We start from the raw sequence: 20266 nt of genomic DNA, 5'->3' as shown, positions 1-20266 counted from the left end.
TTCATAATCCCTGGCCTTTGATGAATTCAAACAGTGTGATTATTGACGTCCTCTGCGTGTTCCTACTGAAATGCTAATCATTGTTAGCCTCGCATTCTCAGTAAAAAGAGCCAGCCATCATCATCAAGCCTACCCTTTTCTTTCATCTGTTCATTTTGCTTGAAATTTTTTCTTTCTTTAGCATTTTCCCATGAATCAACCACTAAAAGAGCCCCCACATGAAAAAGGAAAAGTTAGCAAGGAGAGGGATGGAGTAAAGCTATAGTAGAAGAGCACAATGGGTTTTAAATTTTCAGTCCCTACAAGCGAAAAGGCAATCAAAAGGGAACAGAATACCATTTCTAGTGGCAGATGCCCTAAAAATATCAAGTGGTATCAATGTGGGACACTTACGATGACTTGACAGCTTGAGAAATTTCTCCAAAAAGCATCAAGCTCACAACTAATTGCATATGCTTTCAACAGTGTTCTTATTATCAAAGGCACGATTCGTTTGAGTGCCACAGATTTAAGATTAAAAGCCCAAGACCGTGATAATGAGGATGATGATAGGTTGTAATGATGACAGCAATTGTCTTGGTTTCTCCCCTTTTTCCACCCTTTTTCCAGGGCCATCTTGAGTTCATACACATGCTTGCATTGCTGAAACAAGTTAAAACTAATATTTTGTTGACCGAGATTTTAGATACGGGATGATTATATCCGAAAGCATGGAGTTGACCACCTGGGAATTCCTTTTTCTCAAACAGCATGAAAAACAAAGAAGCCCCACAAAAAGGTGATGCCTGCAGGGGTCATGAAAAACGATGATTGGAAATTTAAAAAATGTGCAGCAAGCACAGCTCTGTTCCATGGATTATTAGCTTATTTCTAGGACATGGTTTGTTTCACTTCAAAATTTCCAGAAGGAAGTTACTGTAACAAACAACGAACATAAAACTTTTGAGAAAATAGAAGCAGTGACACAAAAATTCATTGAATAAAGAAAGGTGAAACATATAAGAGCAAAGAATCACCTCATTGAGTGGTAAACTTTTCTCATCAATTATAAGGGAAACGAAAGAGACACTGAGAGAGTGTTTAGTCGTATGAAGTGTCTGTTTCATTGGACCAACAGGAAAATTTGCATATCTTCAAAGATCTTGTAAAAACAGATGTTGGAAAAATAGTCATGGAAGATTTTCATTTGATCAGCAGATTATTCTTTTTTTCCCCCTTATTGTACTCGAGTATTTCTAAAGATTAGAAACAAGTTTTGTCATTGTGTTGGTGTTTTCACTTGAAGGGTTTTTTTTTTTTTCCAGAAAGAGAGGAATACATTAGAAGGAATGACAAGTTTTTAACATACAGCAGTTGGAACAAAGTTCCAAAAAAATATAGGGTAGGATGGACTTAATCATTTGATTAAACATCTATCGATATAACTGCAAGGCTTGTTCATGTATGGCTAGAAAAGTTTGATTCGATTCGATTCGAAAAAATGATATTTTTCCTTTAAATTTTAAGTTTTTCAAGTTGAGTTATTCTAATCAATTTAAATTTCAAATTCAAGTTGAGTTTGAATTTGTAAAGTTTGAATAATAAAAAAATGAAAACTTATTTAGACAATTTAATAGTTTGCATTTTGATCTTTAATTTTCTTATTTCATCCTTCATTTTAAGTTTTTTTCAATCAAATTTTAATAGGGATGAAAATTTAAACCGATAACGACAGTTTCTGACTCAACCCGACCTGAGGATAATAATGTATTTTTTTGATAAAATTATTATTATTTTAATTATGTGCTTATTTTATACCGGGTTGAATTTATACTCTAAAAATTTGGGTTGAGTGGGAGTTAGGTGGAAGATATCTATTTTTTTTGGGTCGGTTCGGATGAATGATATATAATTTTCAGGTCGGATCGAGTTCGAATGGAGGATACATATTTTCGTGTTGGGTCAGGTTGACCAAAAATCTAACTCTAACCCGACTCATTCCATCCCTAAATTTGAACCACATACTCTTAAACCATTCATTGTAGAATATATAGCTTCATATTGTTTTTTACAACAAATTTCTTAGTTTTTCGATTTTTTTCCTTTAACTTTACATAACTTATTTGTTTCTTCAATTCCCCCATTTTAGATTATTTTTTTAGCAAATTTAAACCATATATTCCTCTACCACTATAGAAAACTTTTTATTATATTGAAGTTGATCTTTCGATCATAATATTTTACAAATTTTACCTTCTCATTAATTCTTTGACTCGTTTATACTCTTATCAACATTTTATCATCAAAATAACATTATAAACAATTTTATAATTTTAAATGATATTTGGTTTATTAAATAATATAATAATATCAAGAGAACATGAAAAGATATGTATGTATATCTTAAATAGTTAGAAAAAGTCATTAAAATATAGTTAATATGTATTATAATATTATATATAATTACAATTAATTTAAATTTGAATAGAAACTTGAACAACTTGACTAAATTTAAAAAAATAAAATTTGAATAATAAAATAAAATTCATCAATTTAATTAATTTAAATTTTTTTACTCGACTTGATCTCTTCAGTAGATAATAGAAACTAAAAATTAAAAACTGATAAGTTGAAGCATTGATTCCTACCCATTGCTTAGGTATTTATTAATTATTTCCTGACAATTTAGACTAAAATGCCCTTAAAACAAAAGGCTTATTTCAAAAAATATCCTTCACTTTATTTCACAAGTTATAGTACTTTACTTTCCCAAACCTGTTAAGATTTATTTTCTCATACCACAACTATAGTATCCTTGTTTTGCTATCTAAATAAGTTATACATTCTATTTATTTATTATCATCATTTTTAATATACTCATTTATCTTTTAAATGTTGTAAAAAAAATTAAAAAAATACAATAATATATTTTATATGAATTTTTATATAAATATTTTCATTTTGAATATTCATAATTCAGCTTGTTAAAAAAATATCACAAGGATAATTTGGTAAAATATACATTTCATTGATCTTTTATTCCTTTAATCAAACACTATAGTTTTACATCCCTGTCAAACAAACCAAATACAATAATATAACATTCACAGTAATATGTCAGACAATGTTACATTCTTATAATCTTATTTCCGAAAATAATATTATATTTCACGAACCAATCGTCCTTAAAGGTGAAAGTTGCATGCATTTGAGGGCCTCGCAACAATTATATCGTGGATTGGGCTTTTACAATTATTCATGCTTCTGTTTAGAGCTCAGGGAGCCAACCGCCACCTACACCTACACCTGGGCTGGACTACACATTTATCTTCTTCTCTAAGGTAGTGTCTGGTAATGGTATGATACAAAGTATTTAAATAACTTTTAATTATTTATAAAACATCAATTGTTATAACGTCAATGTGGTTGTCCAGGATGATATTTAAGCATTTTCTAAGTCAATTTCCACTCATTCCCTACACTCTCTTTAGTTGTTTTTCATTTAATTCATGTTTTTTATTTAATGGCAATTTAAGATCTTTTAATTTTTAACTCGTTTTCTTTTTCAATTTATCAATTATATTTGAGCAAGGAATTTTAAAATACTTATTGAATTAAGAAATAAGATCTAGAGAGAATGATCAAGGATTAAAATCCAACTCAGGAAAAAAAACACATAACATTAAAAGAAAATAAATAAAAGAAAATGCGTGTGAACTATTAAATTTTGAATTTTAAGGATATGAAAAATGAATAGTTTATTAATTTTAGATAAATATATAACTAGATGAATGTATATTTAATCTTTTAAAAGTAGTTGATTCTTAATAATCTAAACGATGGATAAAAACGAGAAATTATTTGATAGATTCGGCTCACCATGTTACCCATTGTCCTAGTGAATAAGAACCGCAAATTTTAAAATAACTTCAAAATAATTATCCACTTGTTATTTACATGTAGGAAAGAGATGAAGATTCACCTTAAAAAAACATGAGATGAAGAAATATTATTGGTTGGACCGGATTCATCTAATTTTTTTTTTTTGATAAAACATCTCATTCACTACAATTGAATACTAACACTTCAAATCAGAAAAAATTAAATAAATAATAAACAAAAGAAAAATGATCTCTCAAAGAAATTATTGCACAAATATATTTTATGAATAAATTATAAAAGAAACCTGTTTTAGTTAAATTAAAAAACTAATAAAATAAGCTAAATACAATAAATTTTAACTTATACATATCAATTACTACCATAAGATAAATAAATAATATCAAAATGTTTAATATGATACATGAAATATCGTTACATGTATTATTGTGACATCAGATTAATATCGTTTGAGTAATACTTAAATTATTGTTTAGTGTGTCCTATTATAACACAAATTGATAATATTGATACGTGTTGAATCAATCAATGAAATTTTATAATTATTATAATAATTTATAAAATAATAATTCAAGTATTATATTAGATAATTTGTCAAAGTATATATATCATATTAAATATTTAAAAAAGTATAAATAATTTTATTAAATAGCTTATTAAAATAAAAAATTTAAATGAGACATTATCTCATAAATTAGAATGATGTATATATACAATATAACTTGAAATTAAACAAGTTATTGTTAGGTCATGCGTTACAACACTAACAAGTGTTGCTGGATGATCGAACATTCATTGTCATATAGTTGAGAATATTTGAAACATATATCACTTTATAATCACCTTAATTTAATAAAGAACTTGAAACTAAACGAAAATATGTGGACAAAGAGGGCATTTTTACCCAAGATCACTCAAATTATATAATATTACTTGACATGTATCGTTTCTCTAAATATTACCGATCTAACACTTTTTTTTGACAAAGTGATAATAAAGTGCGTTTCAGGAAGACTTGTTGCAAAAGGCGCGCCTTCCTAGGGTTTTGTCCGAGCTAACACTACGGTGGAAATGTGTGTTTCATGAGGCGTGCTTTCGCGGGAAATTCTTACCGGTGGGGAAGACGCGGTTCAAGAGGTGCGCCTTCCATTATTCCCCTTCAATTATTGGCCCTTCTATTATTACCCCAGCTACAAGCCAATCACCAAATATCAAATTGCTTTCACATTCTTACTCATCCCTATCCCCTATATATACTTTTGAATCCAAATATCAAACCACACCAAAATTATTTTCACATTATTCCTTCTATCAATTTCTTCTATCAAGCTAAGTATATTTTGTTAGAAGGTAAAAATATTTTTTATTATATTTATTTCATATTTAATTATTTGACCAAATTTTAGTATACTAATTATTTTTATTACTTTTTGCGGTTGTAAAATGGAAGGCGGAATTATATCTCGAGACATTTTGCTGATACGGTAATAATATTAAATTGTGTTATTTAAATTATTATGAATATATTTTTTTAATTTTTTTTAGTCATAGTTTATATTTTAATTTGTATATTGTTAAGTTAATTAGGAGAATTATCATATATTAGAAAAAATTATTCGTTTTTGCATATATAAGACTTTTAATATTTCAAACTCTCAAAATGAGGCGTATTTCAACTATTGTTTATTATGATGGAGAAATTCGAGAAGATGAAACTGACGTTGTCTTCGCATCAAATCATTATGTCATGTTATCCTTCAAGAGAAACATCACTCTTGAAAAGCTAATCATTAAAATTCAACGAAGATTCATGTTGGAAGTACTAGAAGAATTTCATCACTTCAGTATAGTTTCCAACTAAACTATTTTCGTTAACTTATGCAGCGTTTGAATTCTCCAACATTAACGATGTTGTTGTAATGGTTGATGCTCAGAATCAAAATTCAGACGCTATTACACAAATGTATGCCACATTCGTTGAAGTGTTTACGGTTCGTGGTATGTCATTATGCTCCCACTATGGGTTGGCTCAACAAGCTGATCAAGTTAATAGCCCAACTCAAGTAATGTGTAATGATTTTACCTCGTTAATGAGAAATTCATATCTTGATATCATCCCATCAAGTTCAATGGGGAGACATTCATCATCAAGTTCTTACGATCTCTACCGTGGCGCTAGTTCAAACAAAACCCAGGGCGCATCTCCTGAAACACGCTTTATTATCACCATGTCAAAAAGGTGTTAGATCAGTAATATTTAAAGAAATGATGCCTAACAAGTAATATTATATAATTTGGGTATTTTTCGGTAAATTCGCCGACAAAGAGAGGAAGTACACAGTTATCTAGTCTGTAAGAAGAGGCGAGAATAGATTGGCTGGCACGTGTCTTCGTTCTGCCTTTTATTCCTTATTTTTCCCAATTTCAGGCTTCAGCTATAAAATTTCCTCATCCTTTTTTTATTAATTAATGATTTGTCTCTCCGCAAGTCTTTTTGTTTCTGGGAAATCCCGCAAGTTCCTTTCCTTTCTTTATCCTCTTTATTAAAAGAAGCTTATTAATTAGCTTTCCATTAATCTCCGTCAAATCGATGCTTTAATTATGGATTAAGCGGCGCTGCTTGGAGATAGTGTGAACAGTCGAAACTAGAGGATTCCTTTTCTTCTGTTTACCAAAAAATATATATATATGGATTAAGCAGCAGATCATTTTTTTCTTCCTTCTGCAGTGGTAATGAAGCTCTGAGAATTTTGAATTGCTGGTGTTTGAGCTGGTTGGAGTTTTTATCACAACGTTGACTTAAGTAATCAAGGTTACTTTCTTGATTTATTTTCCTTATTTTTGCTGGCAGAAACAATCTAGACTTCGAATCTAATATGACTTCTTAATTAACATCTTAGCTTCTTTATCCTGCAGCGAATTTTCCTTTACTCTTTTCTTTTCTTTTTTTAAAGTTATTCTGCAGAACTTTTAGCAATCAAATTCAAAGATTCGAGATTTTATAGATAAAAATCAGTCTCCTTATCTCATATTATTATCATGATTATCACTCTTTGGATAAGGTGCTTTACCTGCGCATGACAAAAGGAATTGGATTGAAAATGGATATGCTCTAATCTGTGAATTGGATTGGATTTTGATGTATCTTATGTGTCGGTATTGACTTGTGAAATTTTCGGGATTAAGTTTGAATTTCAGTCAAGGTAAAGGAGCTTATTTGATTTCGCAATATAAAACTTTTGTTACGTGTTCTTAGCAGATGAATGACCTAGAAAAGTTTACTTGCTGATTACGTTGCTAGTCTGTACCATTGACAGACCTTCTAATTGTGGGGCTGAACTTGGCGTACATGATTAATAGGGTCAATAGAGATTTGATTTGAAAATTGTTGTCTTTTTCCGTTTAATTGGAATGGAGCATTTGCATGAAATTAAATTTGGTGAGATGTTCAACATCTGCTCCGTTAATGTTCTTTGAAACTGTTGGTTCATTGTTTGGTGTGATTAGTTGTTTTTGAGGTATTTGCTGATTGAATCTCAAATTAAAAAATCTGTGCCTGATAAAAGACTGTATATCGATACTCTACGTGCTTGCTTAAACATAGAGGTAAAACAAGTTTGTCATGACAATCTGTTCTTGCTTCAAGTGCCAATTGATTTTTAATGCTTGTCAACTCTTGCTCCTGATTTTTTAAATTGAGGATCTATAATAGATGAATGCAGTTGCAGACATTGATTGGTTTTGCTGAAAGTTGCTTTATATGTTGAAACATATAATTGCTGATTTTCATGTCAGCTGTTTTGTCTGGAATTACATGGATTAAGCGGTGATTTCTTGTGAATTTATTTTTCCTTTCTCTTGAATGGTTTCTTTTTCCTTGATTTCAGACACCTTGTCATTTTCAAATATGGAGAATGTACAAGCAGAAGAGATGCCTCATTCAGAATCTGCTTCATCGCCTATAGATATGGACCATAATTCTGGTGAAGGTCAAACAGCTTCAATTAATTGGACAAAACAACCTGAAAGTCATTTTCCGGTATTGGAGAGTTCTAAACAAACCTCTTTACAAAATGTTTCTGATGACCAAGTTAGAGGACAAGAAGACTGTAGAGCAGATAGTGCAGCTTCAACTTCATCGGTTAAAATTGATCAAACTGAGACAGATCATCAGGGTAGACTGGTGGAAGATTCTAGGACTGGGGGAATGCATGACAGTTCTGATGAGCAACCTTCTCAAAATACTAGTTCCACTGGCACTGCACTTATCAAGGACAAAGCTGTTCCTCCTGCTTCCAATCCAAAGGTTGGAGATTCTGAAAATGACCATGTCGCACCAGCTGGAGCTACTGTTGGATCTATACATGGTGTTTCTGATGGAAGGCAATCTCAGGAAGCCAGTTCTATTGTCAGTTCTTCTGTTAACAATGACAATGGCGTCATTTCATCCTCTCCCAAGGTCAATGACTCTGTGGCAGGAGATGCTAAAATTGAGGAGCATGTAGCCAAAATTAATGATCTTACTCTGCCTCATATTATCAGTTCTGCTGCTGAATCCCCAAAATCTATTAGCCCTACACACAAAAAGCAAGTTGATTTAAATAGAGGACTTATTGATATAGCTTCACCTTTTGAATCTGTTAAAGAGGCTGTTTCCAAGTTTGGAGGAATTGTTGATTGGAAAGCTCATAGAACACAAACTTTGGAGGTATATTAGATGCTTTAATAGTAGCGTTAATGTAATCTATGCTGCTGCAATATAGTTTTGTCATGTCTAGTGAATGCTGTTCATCTTGAATTTGTTTTGTCTTTATAACTATTAATGATCATCATAAATTATTCTCTTCTCTCTGCCTACTTTGTTCTTTTCCACTAAAACTTCAAATTTATTTTTGTGCTATAGAGACGCAAGCTTGTGGAACATGAGTTTGTGAAAGTCCAGGAGGAGATGCCTGAATATAAGAAACGATCAGAGGATGCTGAAGTGGAAAAAATGAAAGTATTAGAGGAGCTTGACAGCACAAAGAGACTAATAGAAGAACTCAAGCTAAACCTGGAGAGAGCACAAACTGAAGAGAACCAGGCAAAACAAGACTCTGAACTTGCTAAGCTAAGGGTGGAGGAGATGGAACAAGGGATCGCTGATGATGCTAGTGTTGCCGCAAAGGCACAGCTTGAGGTTGCTAAAGCCAGGCATGCAGTTGCAGTTTTGGAACTTAAATCTGTTAAAGAAGAGTCGGAAGCATCAAAAAAGGAATATGCTTCTTTGATGAATGAGAGAGATATTGCTGTTAATAAAGCTGAAGAGGTTGTTTCTGCTTCAAAAGAGGTTGAGAAGACAGTGGAGGAATTGACTATTGAGCTTATTGCCACAAAGGAGTCCTTGGAGTCTGCACATGCTGCACATTTGGAGGCAGAAGAGAAAAGGATTGGAGCAGCCATGGCCCGAGACCAAGATATGCACCATTGGGAGAAGGAACTGAAACAGGTTGAAGAGGAGCTCCATAAACTCGATCAGCAAATTAATTCAGCAAAGGATATGAAATCAAAGCTAGACACTGCTTCTGCACTGCTACTTGATTTGAAAGCTGAATTAGCTGCTTATATGGATTCTAAACTTAAGGAGGAAACTGATGGACACCACAATAATGAGTCACAGGAATCAGAAACAAGAACTCACACTGATGTGCAAGCTTTCATTGCTTCATTAAAGAAGGAACTTGAAGACATAAAGGTCGATATAGAAAAAGCAACCGCGGAAGTGGATTGTTTGAAGGTGGCTTCTGTTTCATTGAAGTCAGAGATTGACAAGGAAAAGTCTGCTATCGCCAACATTAAGCAGAGAGAAGGTATGGCTTCGATTGCTGTTTCTTCTCTGGAAGCTGAGCTGGACAAGACTCGATCAGAAATATTCGTAGCCCAGATGAAGGAAAAAGAGGCCAGAGAAGAAATGGTAGAGCTGCCCAAACAACTGCAGCAGGCAGCACAAGTGGCTGATGAAGCCAAGTCACTTGCTGAAATGGCTCGTGAAGAGCTGCGCAAAGCAAAGGAAGAAGCGGCTCAATTAAAGGCCGGAGCAAGTACCATGGAGAGTCGATTACTTGCAGCTCAAAAGGAGATAGAGGCTGCCAAGGCTTCAGAGAAGTTGGCATTAGCTGCAATTAAAGCGTTGCAAGAGAGTGAATCAGCTAAAAGCACCAATGAGGTTGATTCACCAGCTGGTGTAACGCTTTCCTTAGAGGAGTACTATGATCTCAGTAAACGTGCAAACGAGGCAGAGCAACAGGCCAACATGAGGGTGGCAGCTGCCGTTTCTCAAATTGAAGTAGCTAAGCAATCTGAGTCAAGAAGCTTGGAAAACCTGAAAGAAGTAACTCGAGAGATGGCTGAAAGAAAGGAAGCACTAAAAATTGCTACGGAGAAGGCTGAGAAGGCCAAGGAAGGGAAGTTAGGCATCGAGCAGGAACTGAGAAGGTGGAGGGCTGAACATGAGCAGCGGCGAAAGGCTACTGAATTGAGTCACGGAGAAAACCCTCCAAGGGCAAGTACTGAGGGAAAGAAAGAAACGAAGAACTTTGAACCTGTACCTGCTGCTCCTGCCAACACCATAGCAAGCCCAAAGGCATATGATCAAGGGAATAACACAGAAACTGAATCATCCCCGGGACCACAAGTTGTAAAGAAAAAGTCATTGTTCCCTAAGATTTTAATGTTCTTGTCCAGGAAGAAGTTAAGTTCATCTAGTTCCCACGTAAGTCGTCAATAAAGTGTTAATAATATCTGTTGTGATTTTATCTCCCTTTTTCCTGGGTTGTCACAGTGTCCATAATTATTCGATAAGATTTGACAGACTTTTACTCGTTGAGTGTAAATTATATTGATTTATTTGATGTATGGTAAAGTTGAGAACATACTTTTGGGTTTGTATGGGTAAGGGATCTTGATTCTGGAAGTAATAGATATGGTTCTGTAGGCTTTGAGACGCTTGTAAATGATTTCTTATGATTAAGTATTTGGTTTGTTATGGTTATCACAGGAAATTGCTAACACTTCCTTTTCGAAATAAAAAAAATTGAACTAGATCAACGAAGAAATTAGATAATCAAATTATCCAGATTCAAATTGTTTAGAATTAAAATCTCAGACACACACATTAAATGCGTGTAAGGTGTAAACTAAAGATTTATGTTAAATATTCATTAACAATAATTATTTACATATTTATTATTAAAATATTATATTTACTATATATTTAGAGATATAGATAAATAGTTTAAATCTTTGTAATATTTAATATTATTATTAAAAAAGAGTTTAGAAGTAATTTGTATATTCAATATCCAACAATATAAATTTCAAATTATGTTACTTCATAAAACTCAAAAAATAAAAAAACTCTAGATTTTTTATTCCTCCTCTCTCTCTTTCTTTTTTTTTCCTTTACAATTTGTATCAATTTTATTGATCAATCAAATTTTTTCTTCTTTAATTTTGTTTAATCGGCGGCAGCACCGATTTTTATACTGGTTGTCGTCCGCCGGTTGTCTTTTTTTGTTTTTTTTGTTTTTTAATAAAAATATTTGTCTTTGTGACATGTTTTCTGTCTTTATATCACGTTTATCTCTATCTTTGTGGCACATGTTTCTTTGCCTTTTGGTAGCTTACGGTTTTTTTGTCATTATTTTCGTTTATTTTTTTTCTTAGGGTTTAATTTGAAATCGCCACAACTGATCAATATAACACTTATTTGTTATCATGCTGATCTTCCTTGCTTTGGAGCCTCAGATTGATTTGGATACACGTTTTGCATTTTTGGATAGTTTCCTCACATCGCTTGACTCTGATTTACAATTTGTCAGTGGTCTTCAGTAACTTCATCCCCTTTTGTGGTTCGTTTGCCAATGTAATTCTTTTTTTAGGTCCTTGTGTAACTTATGATATAAATGGCTAGTTTTTGTGTCAATAGTTATAAGAAAATATCTTAATTATAATTTAATTATATTTACAATTATGTTTGTAAATCTTAATTATAATTCTGGATATTTTCTATTTTTAATAAAACTAGTGGCTTTATATAAAAAACAATTTAGAAGTAAGAAAAAAATAGTAAGAAATATATAATATTGTAATTATAGTGTGAATTAATAAAATTGTTCACTTATTTAATAATTTTAAAATTTTCAGTTAAGTTTTTATATTTGTGTTAATTTAATATATTGGTTCTATTGCTTGAATATTATTGTGCACCAGAAAATATAAAATAAAAGGTTAACCTACTTCCAAAAAAACTGTTATAACATTGTTAATAAATCCTAAATCCTCTATAACAGTCACTTTTGTGAGTTAGAAGGCACTGGCAGCTTAATTTATGTAGAACTAAAACACAATGATAAAAAAATCACAAATACTAGGACCACAGGCGCGGCACCTTTAGTATATAATTAAAAAAAGATATTATTGGTTTTGTTATTATTTAAATAATAAATTCGATAAAAAAATTATCTAAAACATTATTATTTTTACATAAAACATTAATATTTTTTAATATTTCCAATAAAATGTCCAATAATAACAAAACAGGTATTACTTTACCGGTTTTGTTAACATAACTTATAAAACGTCCAATAATAACAAAACAAATAAAAATAATAATGTTTTCGATAAATTTTTACCTACAGTAGATTAAAGCTGCCGCAAATTATCATTTCCCTAAGTCTTGCAGAAAACACTTCCAAAGAAACCTAATTTAACAAGGAAAATAAAGTTAAGAGTGCGTAAATTGCAGTACAGATTTCCCCAGCAACATTTGGAAAGTAACCAAATAAAACAGAGTGGGTTATCTGAGCATGCCATCATCGCTTGCTAGATATGGTGAAGGAGCTAACTTTCAGAGGAGTGGCAATAACCAATGGAGCTTCGAGAGAATCAGTGACTGCAAACTTGTCGTGCATGAAACGACTATCGACGATGATGGAGTCATCCTTAAGGACTATCTTGTAACAGTAGCAGCTCTTCAGACCCTCCTGATTATGGTAGCATCCATGAGACCCATTCTTTCACTTGTTGGAAGTTCAAAATTACACTGAATTTGCCTACTGTTGCAACCAGATGGCGCTCTTGCTTTCCATTCTCAGTGACCTACGAAACGTAGAAGACATGGTTAAAGAATTTGTTCATGGAACTAAGAAAATCACAAAAATAGCAGTTTTTAAATCCTGAAAATGGGCAATTGATAACCTTGATCAATTATCTATTAAGCAACAATGGAATCTTTTCACATAGTTTCATCATCACCATCACTTTTAGATCCTAAACCAAGAAATTTCATGAAATGCTAGTTTTCATGATTCTACAACAAATATTTCAATAAATAATGCTAAGGAACTACATTTTGTTGGCAACGGAATAAGAAATGAAGGGATGTAAAATAACACCACTATACAAGCAATAACTCAGGTTATATTCTGCCAACTAAGGTCTTAACTCCAAATTAAGTGGTTAGTTAGTGATATATTACCCACAAGGTGCACTCTAATATGAAGTTTATCAGCTTTACCGTGAACCCCGTAAACAAAATTCTTAACAACTTGAATACATGAATCACCAACCAAAAAGCTATTATCTAATGCCCCCAAGGCCAAGCTTTGAATCCCTCCGTTAGCAGCCTCCTCAAACTCCTCCCTGAGATCCTGATTTTCCCTCAGTGTGTTTGCAGATTGACGACTGTTGAACGAAGCATCTTCAGCGTCTTCCCAAATGGAATCGTCAGCAGCTTCAGGCTTGGCCCACCCAATAAAATCTTTCCCGTATACCTTGACCTTGTTAGCATCACTCGACTCAATCCCATAGGTATTCTAAAACAAACACTCATTAAACTTGCTAACGAAGTTCGTATACTCATAGCCCAGACACCCTTAGCCACGAAGTCAACCCTACGTTGATCTCCAAAACTTTTCAACTGCATCTCCACCCCGACTTTCACTTTAATTTTGTTACTAACCTTCAAAACCCACCAAGCTTCCCCATTTTCCTCCTCGTTTTCACTATCTTCGTCATCTTCCCCTCCATTCTGATCGTTGATTTTCGATGTCTTGAAAAAAGAGTAAGTGGTAAGCTTCTCGGAAGTGACCCATTTGGCTTTAGGGGTGTTACCGCCGATGCAAAGGTACAGCTTAACGGCGTTTGTATGAGATGGGTTTTGGGAATTGGCCGATCCGTATTTGAGTTTGAGAGATTTGAGCTTAGCCTCCACTTCGTCGACAGAGGACGGCGTTTTGGGTCTCCGACCCGAGGAAGATCTTTCCGGAGTTTCATCTTTGGGATCTTCGAAATATTCTTCTTCATATTCCTCCTCGACTGAGTCTGAAATCAGATAATCGCGGCTGTGAGAGCCTCCCATTGCTATTGAAAGTGAACGTAACTGTGAATCTAGGGGGGAAAATGTTTTTTTTTATGTTTGGGGGGGGGGTTCAAAGGGGAAAAGGAAATCAGAAATGGTATATGAAAGAGCGCGAATTTCCAAAATTTGAAATTGGGGAATCGCGGTTTTTCACTCTTTAGGTCTGTCGGCTTTTCCACGTAAGTTTGTTAGGGCTTTGAATTTTGAAGAAGAAAGGCTCTAATTGATTCGTTTATAATTTAGGGTAAATTATGGATTTAGTCACCCAATTACCATTTTTATTTTATTGTTTTTATTTAATTTTTTGATTAAACTATGATGATTATAAAGTAGAACATGCTTTAAATACTCTCAACTATTTGACAATGAACGGTTAATCATTTAATTATTTATAAGTAATAAATAATGTTATATTTTAGTATCATTTTGATCATTTATCGTTTAAAAATTAATATAACTATTAATATAGTATCTTATTATTTTTTATAGTGATAACATAATATTTAACTTATGATAACAAATCATTGTCATCGTTAATTTTTTAAAAGATAGCTTATCAATCGTAACATTAGTATTACCTTTACTTTAGATAATAAAAATTGATATTATTTTCGTAAGTAAAATTTAGAGGATGTTATATTTATGAGTAATATAAAAATCAACATATATAAATAATAAAGTCAAAATTTTGCTTACCCTTTTAAATAACCAAAAAAAAAATCAAACGATTAGGGCAAGTGTTCCATCAAGTCCAGTAAAATTTTTTTTAAGTTATTTGTGTTATCAAAGCTTATTTTATAACTAAAATTTGACTTAAAATTTTTGTAGTCATGTTGTTCGAATTTATGTTTAAATATAAGATTATGGTGCTATTTAATTTTAATTTAAACAATTTTCTATAACATATATGATACATATATTTCTATTCATATTTTTTTTCATATGCGATATACATATATATCAAACAGAATCAATGGATTTTGACTCAAAATTTAAAATCAATTTACTAATTACTAAAAAACCGAGTTATTCAAATTACTATTTGAGTTTTATTTTATTGTTCGACTCAAATTTATTTATTTTTTCGAGTTGTATTTATGAAATTATAATTCAAAGTTAATTTTAACCAAAATTTTGAAGTCGAATAGAAAAGAATTAATTTTTTAAATCAAAATTTTCTCACCCTACCGGCAATAATAGTTACTCTTGAACATTTTTAAATATTTTCGAGACGATCTTTTAAATCTTTCAATCTAAATATATCACTTTTTTAAATTTAAATATCAAAGTGACGCTCATTTTTAATTATTTAACCAAATAAAAAATTGAAGTTAAATTTAGATGATCCGATGTGCTTTAGTATACATGACGTCCAATTTTAAAAAAAATGGAGCTAAATAGTACTTTTACATTAAAAAACGATTGATCGGCCACACAATATGATCCTAGAATGGATAGAGTATGGAGCTTGAAAAGCGGAAATGGTGATGGCGTGTCCGTTTCTCATTCAAAGTTTCTTCGGTTTTTTCCATAGGCAAGTCACTTCTCTTATGCCTCAACTCCCAACTGCCCTTAGGTAAGCTGGTGTTCCTTAATTCTTTTCAACTTCTTGCCAGTTCCATGTAATATGAAAAACGGTCTCCTTTGCAAACACTTGCAGTTTTAATACTCAGTTCCTTAGCTTCCGCTACCTGTTCTTACAAGTTCCAATATGTGAGGCCGGACGGACGAGTATTTGATTAACTGTACACTGATAAATACTTTACTTTGTGTCAGTGGATCCACATGTTTTCGGATGCTTTTGCTTTAGCTGAAAGTAAAAAAATTCAATAATAAATGTGGGTTTCATTGAGAAAGTGACCTACTCTATTATACCTATAGCGGCAGCTTACTATTAACTAATGAGTTATTTAATTAGTTAGGATTAGTTACTTAGTTATTATTGGCTATATATATGTTACTCAATTGTATTATTCATATCAATAGAATTCATTCATTCTTCATTCATATTTGTCTACTGTTTCTCTCTGGTTTGAGCTCCTCGCAAGGTCTCCTTCTTGTTATACGGTATCAGACGACAATACTCTACCTTCCAACCCCGGCATACCTGATTCTTTGAACGATCGCTTCGACAATGGGAGTAATCCGTACTATCTGCATCAATCGGATAACCCTGGAATGATTCTTGTCACGCAGCCGCTTTCCAATGACAAATTTCACAGTTGAAAAAAGATCGATGGTGCTTGCATTATCTGCCAAGAACAAATTAGGCTTTGTTGATGGCTTAATTACTGCTCTTGATCCTTGACAGAACAGTTCAATGTCTGGACAAAAGCCAACAATCTTGTGTATTCTTGGATCTTGAATTATGTTTCAAAGGATATAGCTGCATGTCTTTTGTACCATTCTATTGCAGCTGATATTTGGAAAGATTTGGTTGGTCATTTTCAACAATCGAATGAACCAAGTTTGTTTCAGCTAAAGAAAAATTTAAGCGACTTAGTGCAAGATCAAATGAACATCGGCACCTATTATATTCAACTCAAGATTGTTTGGGATGAGCTTTTCTCCACTATGCAGGTATGTACTTGTATAGATTGCAACTGTGGAGGAGTAAAACGAATGTTGGATGAGCAGCAGCAAGAACAAATGCAGGATTTGATGGGCTAAACGAGTCATATGCTTACATCAAAGGCCAGATTCTTTTGATGGATCCTTTGCCTTCGATTACCAAGGTTTTTTCTTTGTTTCAAGAAGAAAATCAACGTAGCGTTAAAGTGGCTAATCCTATTACTGAAACAACTTTTGCTGTCAAAACCAATAATGACAATCGCAAGAACAGATCTCAGTGCAACCACTGCAACATTTTTTGTCACACAAGGGATAAGTGTTACAAATTGCATGGATATCCTCGGGGTTATTCATCCAAGAATTGGTCTGAACTCCAAGAATTTTTAAACGCTTCATACAAATTCAGTAACCCCTTTGAGTGATGCTATTGTTAAAATCAATTAATCTTGTATGCGGAATCAATTAACATATAAGGATCTTGATAGGATAATTAAATCCACCAAATCAAGCTAATGACATAATTATTAAGAATTACAGTAAAAGAAATGAAAAACTTACTTAATAATTCCATTATGATAGTTGAATATACTAAAAGCAAGAAATAATAAATGTTATCCAATCCCAATATTGTATAATCCTCAATTCGTCTTGTGATGATAAGAAGACTTGTTTGATTCTTGATGAAAGAATCAGAACCCAAAACAGAGTTTCTTGTTTTCTTTTTAAGAGAGAAAAAAAGAGATTCTTGAAAAAAACTGTCTGCTACGTGAGTTTTTAAAAAACTGATTTCACTATATTTTTTAAATCACAAAATAACCGAAGGTCAAAAATAACCGAAAGACCCCTCTACTTTTCAGTTACACATAATACCTCTCAAACTTATATTTTCACGGTATGAGGCAGAGATATTTACACCTGATAATTACCTCCTCAATACTACACTAATCATCACCGTGTGTACAACAATAACAATTATCAATTACTTAAATTATATGAATCAATATTAGAAATCAAAATTTCTAACAGATATCTCACAAGGATCTTCTTCTCAACCTGCTAATGAAGCATTGACCCCTCAGCAGTGTCATCAGCTGATTGCAATGCTTACTTCTCAGCTACAAGTGGCATCAACTGCAGAAAATCTTTCAACGTCCAGCATCTATGCAAGGTGAAATTTCATCTCACTTTAATAATTTTTCTCTCGAGTTATCAAGATGCTGGATTATTGATTCTGGTGCATCCAGGCATGCTTGTTTCTCAAAGGATTTGCTTGATTCTTTACATCCCATCACCGGTAGTAACATTGTTTTTCCAGACAAGTCTGTTCTTTCAGTTGGTTTTGCTAGAAATGTTTGATTCTCTTCCAATCTAGTTCTGCGAGATGTGCTATATGTTCTTGAGATCAGGTTCAATATGTTGTCAGTTGAATGTTTGATAAATGATATTGATCTTTGCGTGTTGTTTTGCAAATCAAAATGCTTGATTCAGGACTTATATCAAGTGATTGGGAAGGGTGAGCTGCTTCAAGGTCTCTATCCACTGCAGATGCCATTTGCTGCAAATATAGTTGATAGCAATGATGTTTCTTGTAAAGAATTTACTAATACTTGTTTTGTTTCTTGGCATGACAAGCTTGGTCATCCTAGCAATCGTGTTTTACATTTGTTAAAGGTTATCCTTGGCTGTATATATGTTATGTAATTGTATTATTCCAGATCAATAGAATTCATTCATTCATTCTTCATATACATTTCTTTACTGTTTCTCTCTGGTTTGAGCTTTTCGCAGGGTTCCTTCTTGTTATAATACCTTCTGCTTTTGTTTATCATTCAGTTTTGGTGTTACTAAATTACTAGAGAAGCATGGATCCATGGTGGGTTATTTTCTTTAGAAATTGAGCACAACTTTTAATCTTGGAGAAAATTCTGATGGTTTATTTGTTCATAATTTCATATAGATACATAGAACTAGTCTTTTTGGTTCAACAGATTTATAGTGAACAAGGGATGCTTGAAAGACAATCTGAAACTCTTCTCTATATTCATACATTTTTTTGTGGTGGAGGAGATTGCTCTAGGAATTGTTGCAAAAGCAGAATATTCTCTACAATAATGCTTCTTTCTTTTTCAGAAAAAAATAACTAAATTATGGAATTGTCTGTGCCCTTCCGGGCTTACATAACCATCCAAGTCATGTATTTTTCGTCATTTGAGGGCCAAAATAAAATCTATGGAAATTAGCCCCACATACACATTACAATTTACAACTCAGATGCATCAAAGGTGTGGCTGATTGTAAATGTAATCAAGGGGAATTATCAGACGAAGAGGACGACTGCCCCTATGTACTGTGTTAGAGAACTTTAAACCGATGAAGAGTTCTAAAAAATTGTTGAGAAGGCCAAAGAAACTAGTTCTTTAGCTGTAGTTGATTTTTATCGAACTTCCTGCGGAAGTTGCAAGTACATAGAGCAACGATTCTCGAGATTATTCAAGGGTGCGGGCGACGAAGATGCTGACGTGATCTTCTTGAAACGTGAGCTCTTACTTATTGTATATGTTCAGTGTTGCTGTTTTAAGAATAAAGAGCAGGAATGGTGAGACATGAGCTCTTATTGTATATTTTCTTCTGCAAGGTGCCTGATAAGTATGATGAACAGTCTGCAAGTTGCTGAAAGACTTAGAATCAGGGTAATCTCTATTTGAACATAACTTTTGATAGGAACTCGAGCATCATGAAAATCTGCCTGCTGAGATGATTTTATAATAGCTGCAACCGAGTAAAAAACCAGGATGAGATTTGTGGATGCATTCTACTGTACAAAGATGATTGTCATGTGTCATTCGCTGTATATTAAGATGAATCTGAATTATTGCAGGCAGTGCCTCTTTTCCACTTCTATAAGATTGGAGTTCTCTTGGAAGCATTTTTGACCAGTGAAAAGGAGAAAATTGTTGAAGCCATACCATTAAGAAACATATGTCAACAAATCAAGATGCCTGAGCAAAGATGCCAATATTTTCAAACTTTGCTTTTGCAGTAAAATAATTACTTGGAATAAATGGGACCGGGTTATCTGGCATAGAACATGCTACTACAGTAACCATGATTTACAAGGTGTTCCTTAGTGAAACTGTTACTGCTTACCCCATTGTTCACGCTATATGATCGATAACCTTGTCTGCTTTTTTGTTGAGTTACATTATCTGCTGAAGAGTGAGAAGCCTTTTAGATATGGCATTCGTACAAATCAGTGAATCTCTCAATTAAAACTGGCATATCTAGAATTCGATGACCTGGAATGTGACACGATTCTAAAGATGGATCATATATTCCTCGGCCACTCGCCAGGCCAGTGCATGATAATGTCTTGTCTTAAAGATTTTCCCATGGCAACAGTTGAATAGTGTGTTTAAA

General features: G+C 32.9%; 1 protein-coding gene and 2 pseudogenes across 2 annotated transcripts; 2 read left to right on the top strand and 1 right to left on the bottom strand.

Moving 5' to 3' along the window:
- The first annotated feature begins 6379 nt into the window (after positions 1 to 6379).
- LOC120216652 (protein WEAK CHLOROPLAST MOVEMENT UNDER BLUE LIGHT 1-like) lies at positions 6380 to 10790 on the top strand. Of its 2 annotated transcripts, none has more exons than XM_039214004.1 (3): positions 6380 to 6682; positions 7767 to 8587; positions 8783 to 10790. In XM_039214004.1, the coding sequence occupies exons 2-3, from the start codon at positions 7787 to 7789 to the stop codon at positions 10643 to 10645; spliced, it is 2664 nt and encodes an 887-aa protein (XP_039069935.1). In that variant the 5' UTR covers positions 6380 to 6682; positions 7767 to 7786; the 3' UTR covers positions 10646 to 10790. The 2 variants fall into 2 exon arrangements, with proteins under 2 accessions (XP_039069935.1, XP_039069934.1); XM_039214003.1 differs by having other exon boundaries at positions 6380 to 6691.
- A 1941-nt stretch (positions 10791 to 12731) lies between these two features.
- On the bottom strand, positions 12732 to 14278 carry LOC120216760 (annotated as a pseudogene).
- A 4654-nt stretch (positions 14279 to 18932) lies between these two features.
- Positions 18933 to 19958, top strand: LOC120216759 (annotated as a pseudogene).
- The last annotated feature ends 308 nt before the right edge of the window (positions 19959 to 20266 follow it).

This window comes from Hibiscus syriacus, unplaced genomic scaffold, assembly GCF_006381635.1.
Source record: "Hibiscus syriacus cultivar Baekdansim isolate YM2019G1 unplaced genomic scaffold, ASM638163v2 tig00110163_pilon, whole genome shotgun sequence".
Lineage (NCBI taxonomy): Eukaryota > Viridiplantae > Streptophyta > Magnoliopsida > Malvales > Malvaceae > Hibiscus > Hibiscus syriacus.
This window is presented reverse-complemented; position numbering and strand designations above follow the sequence as displayed.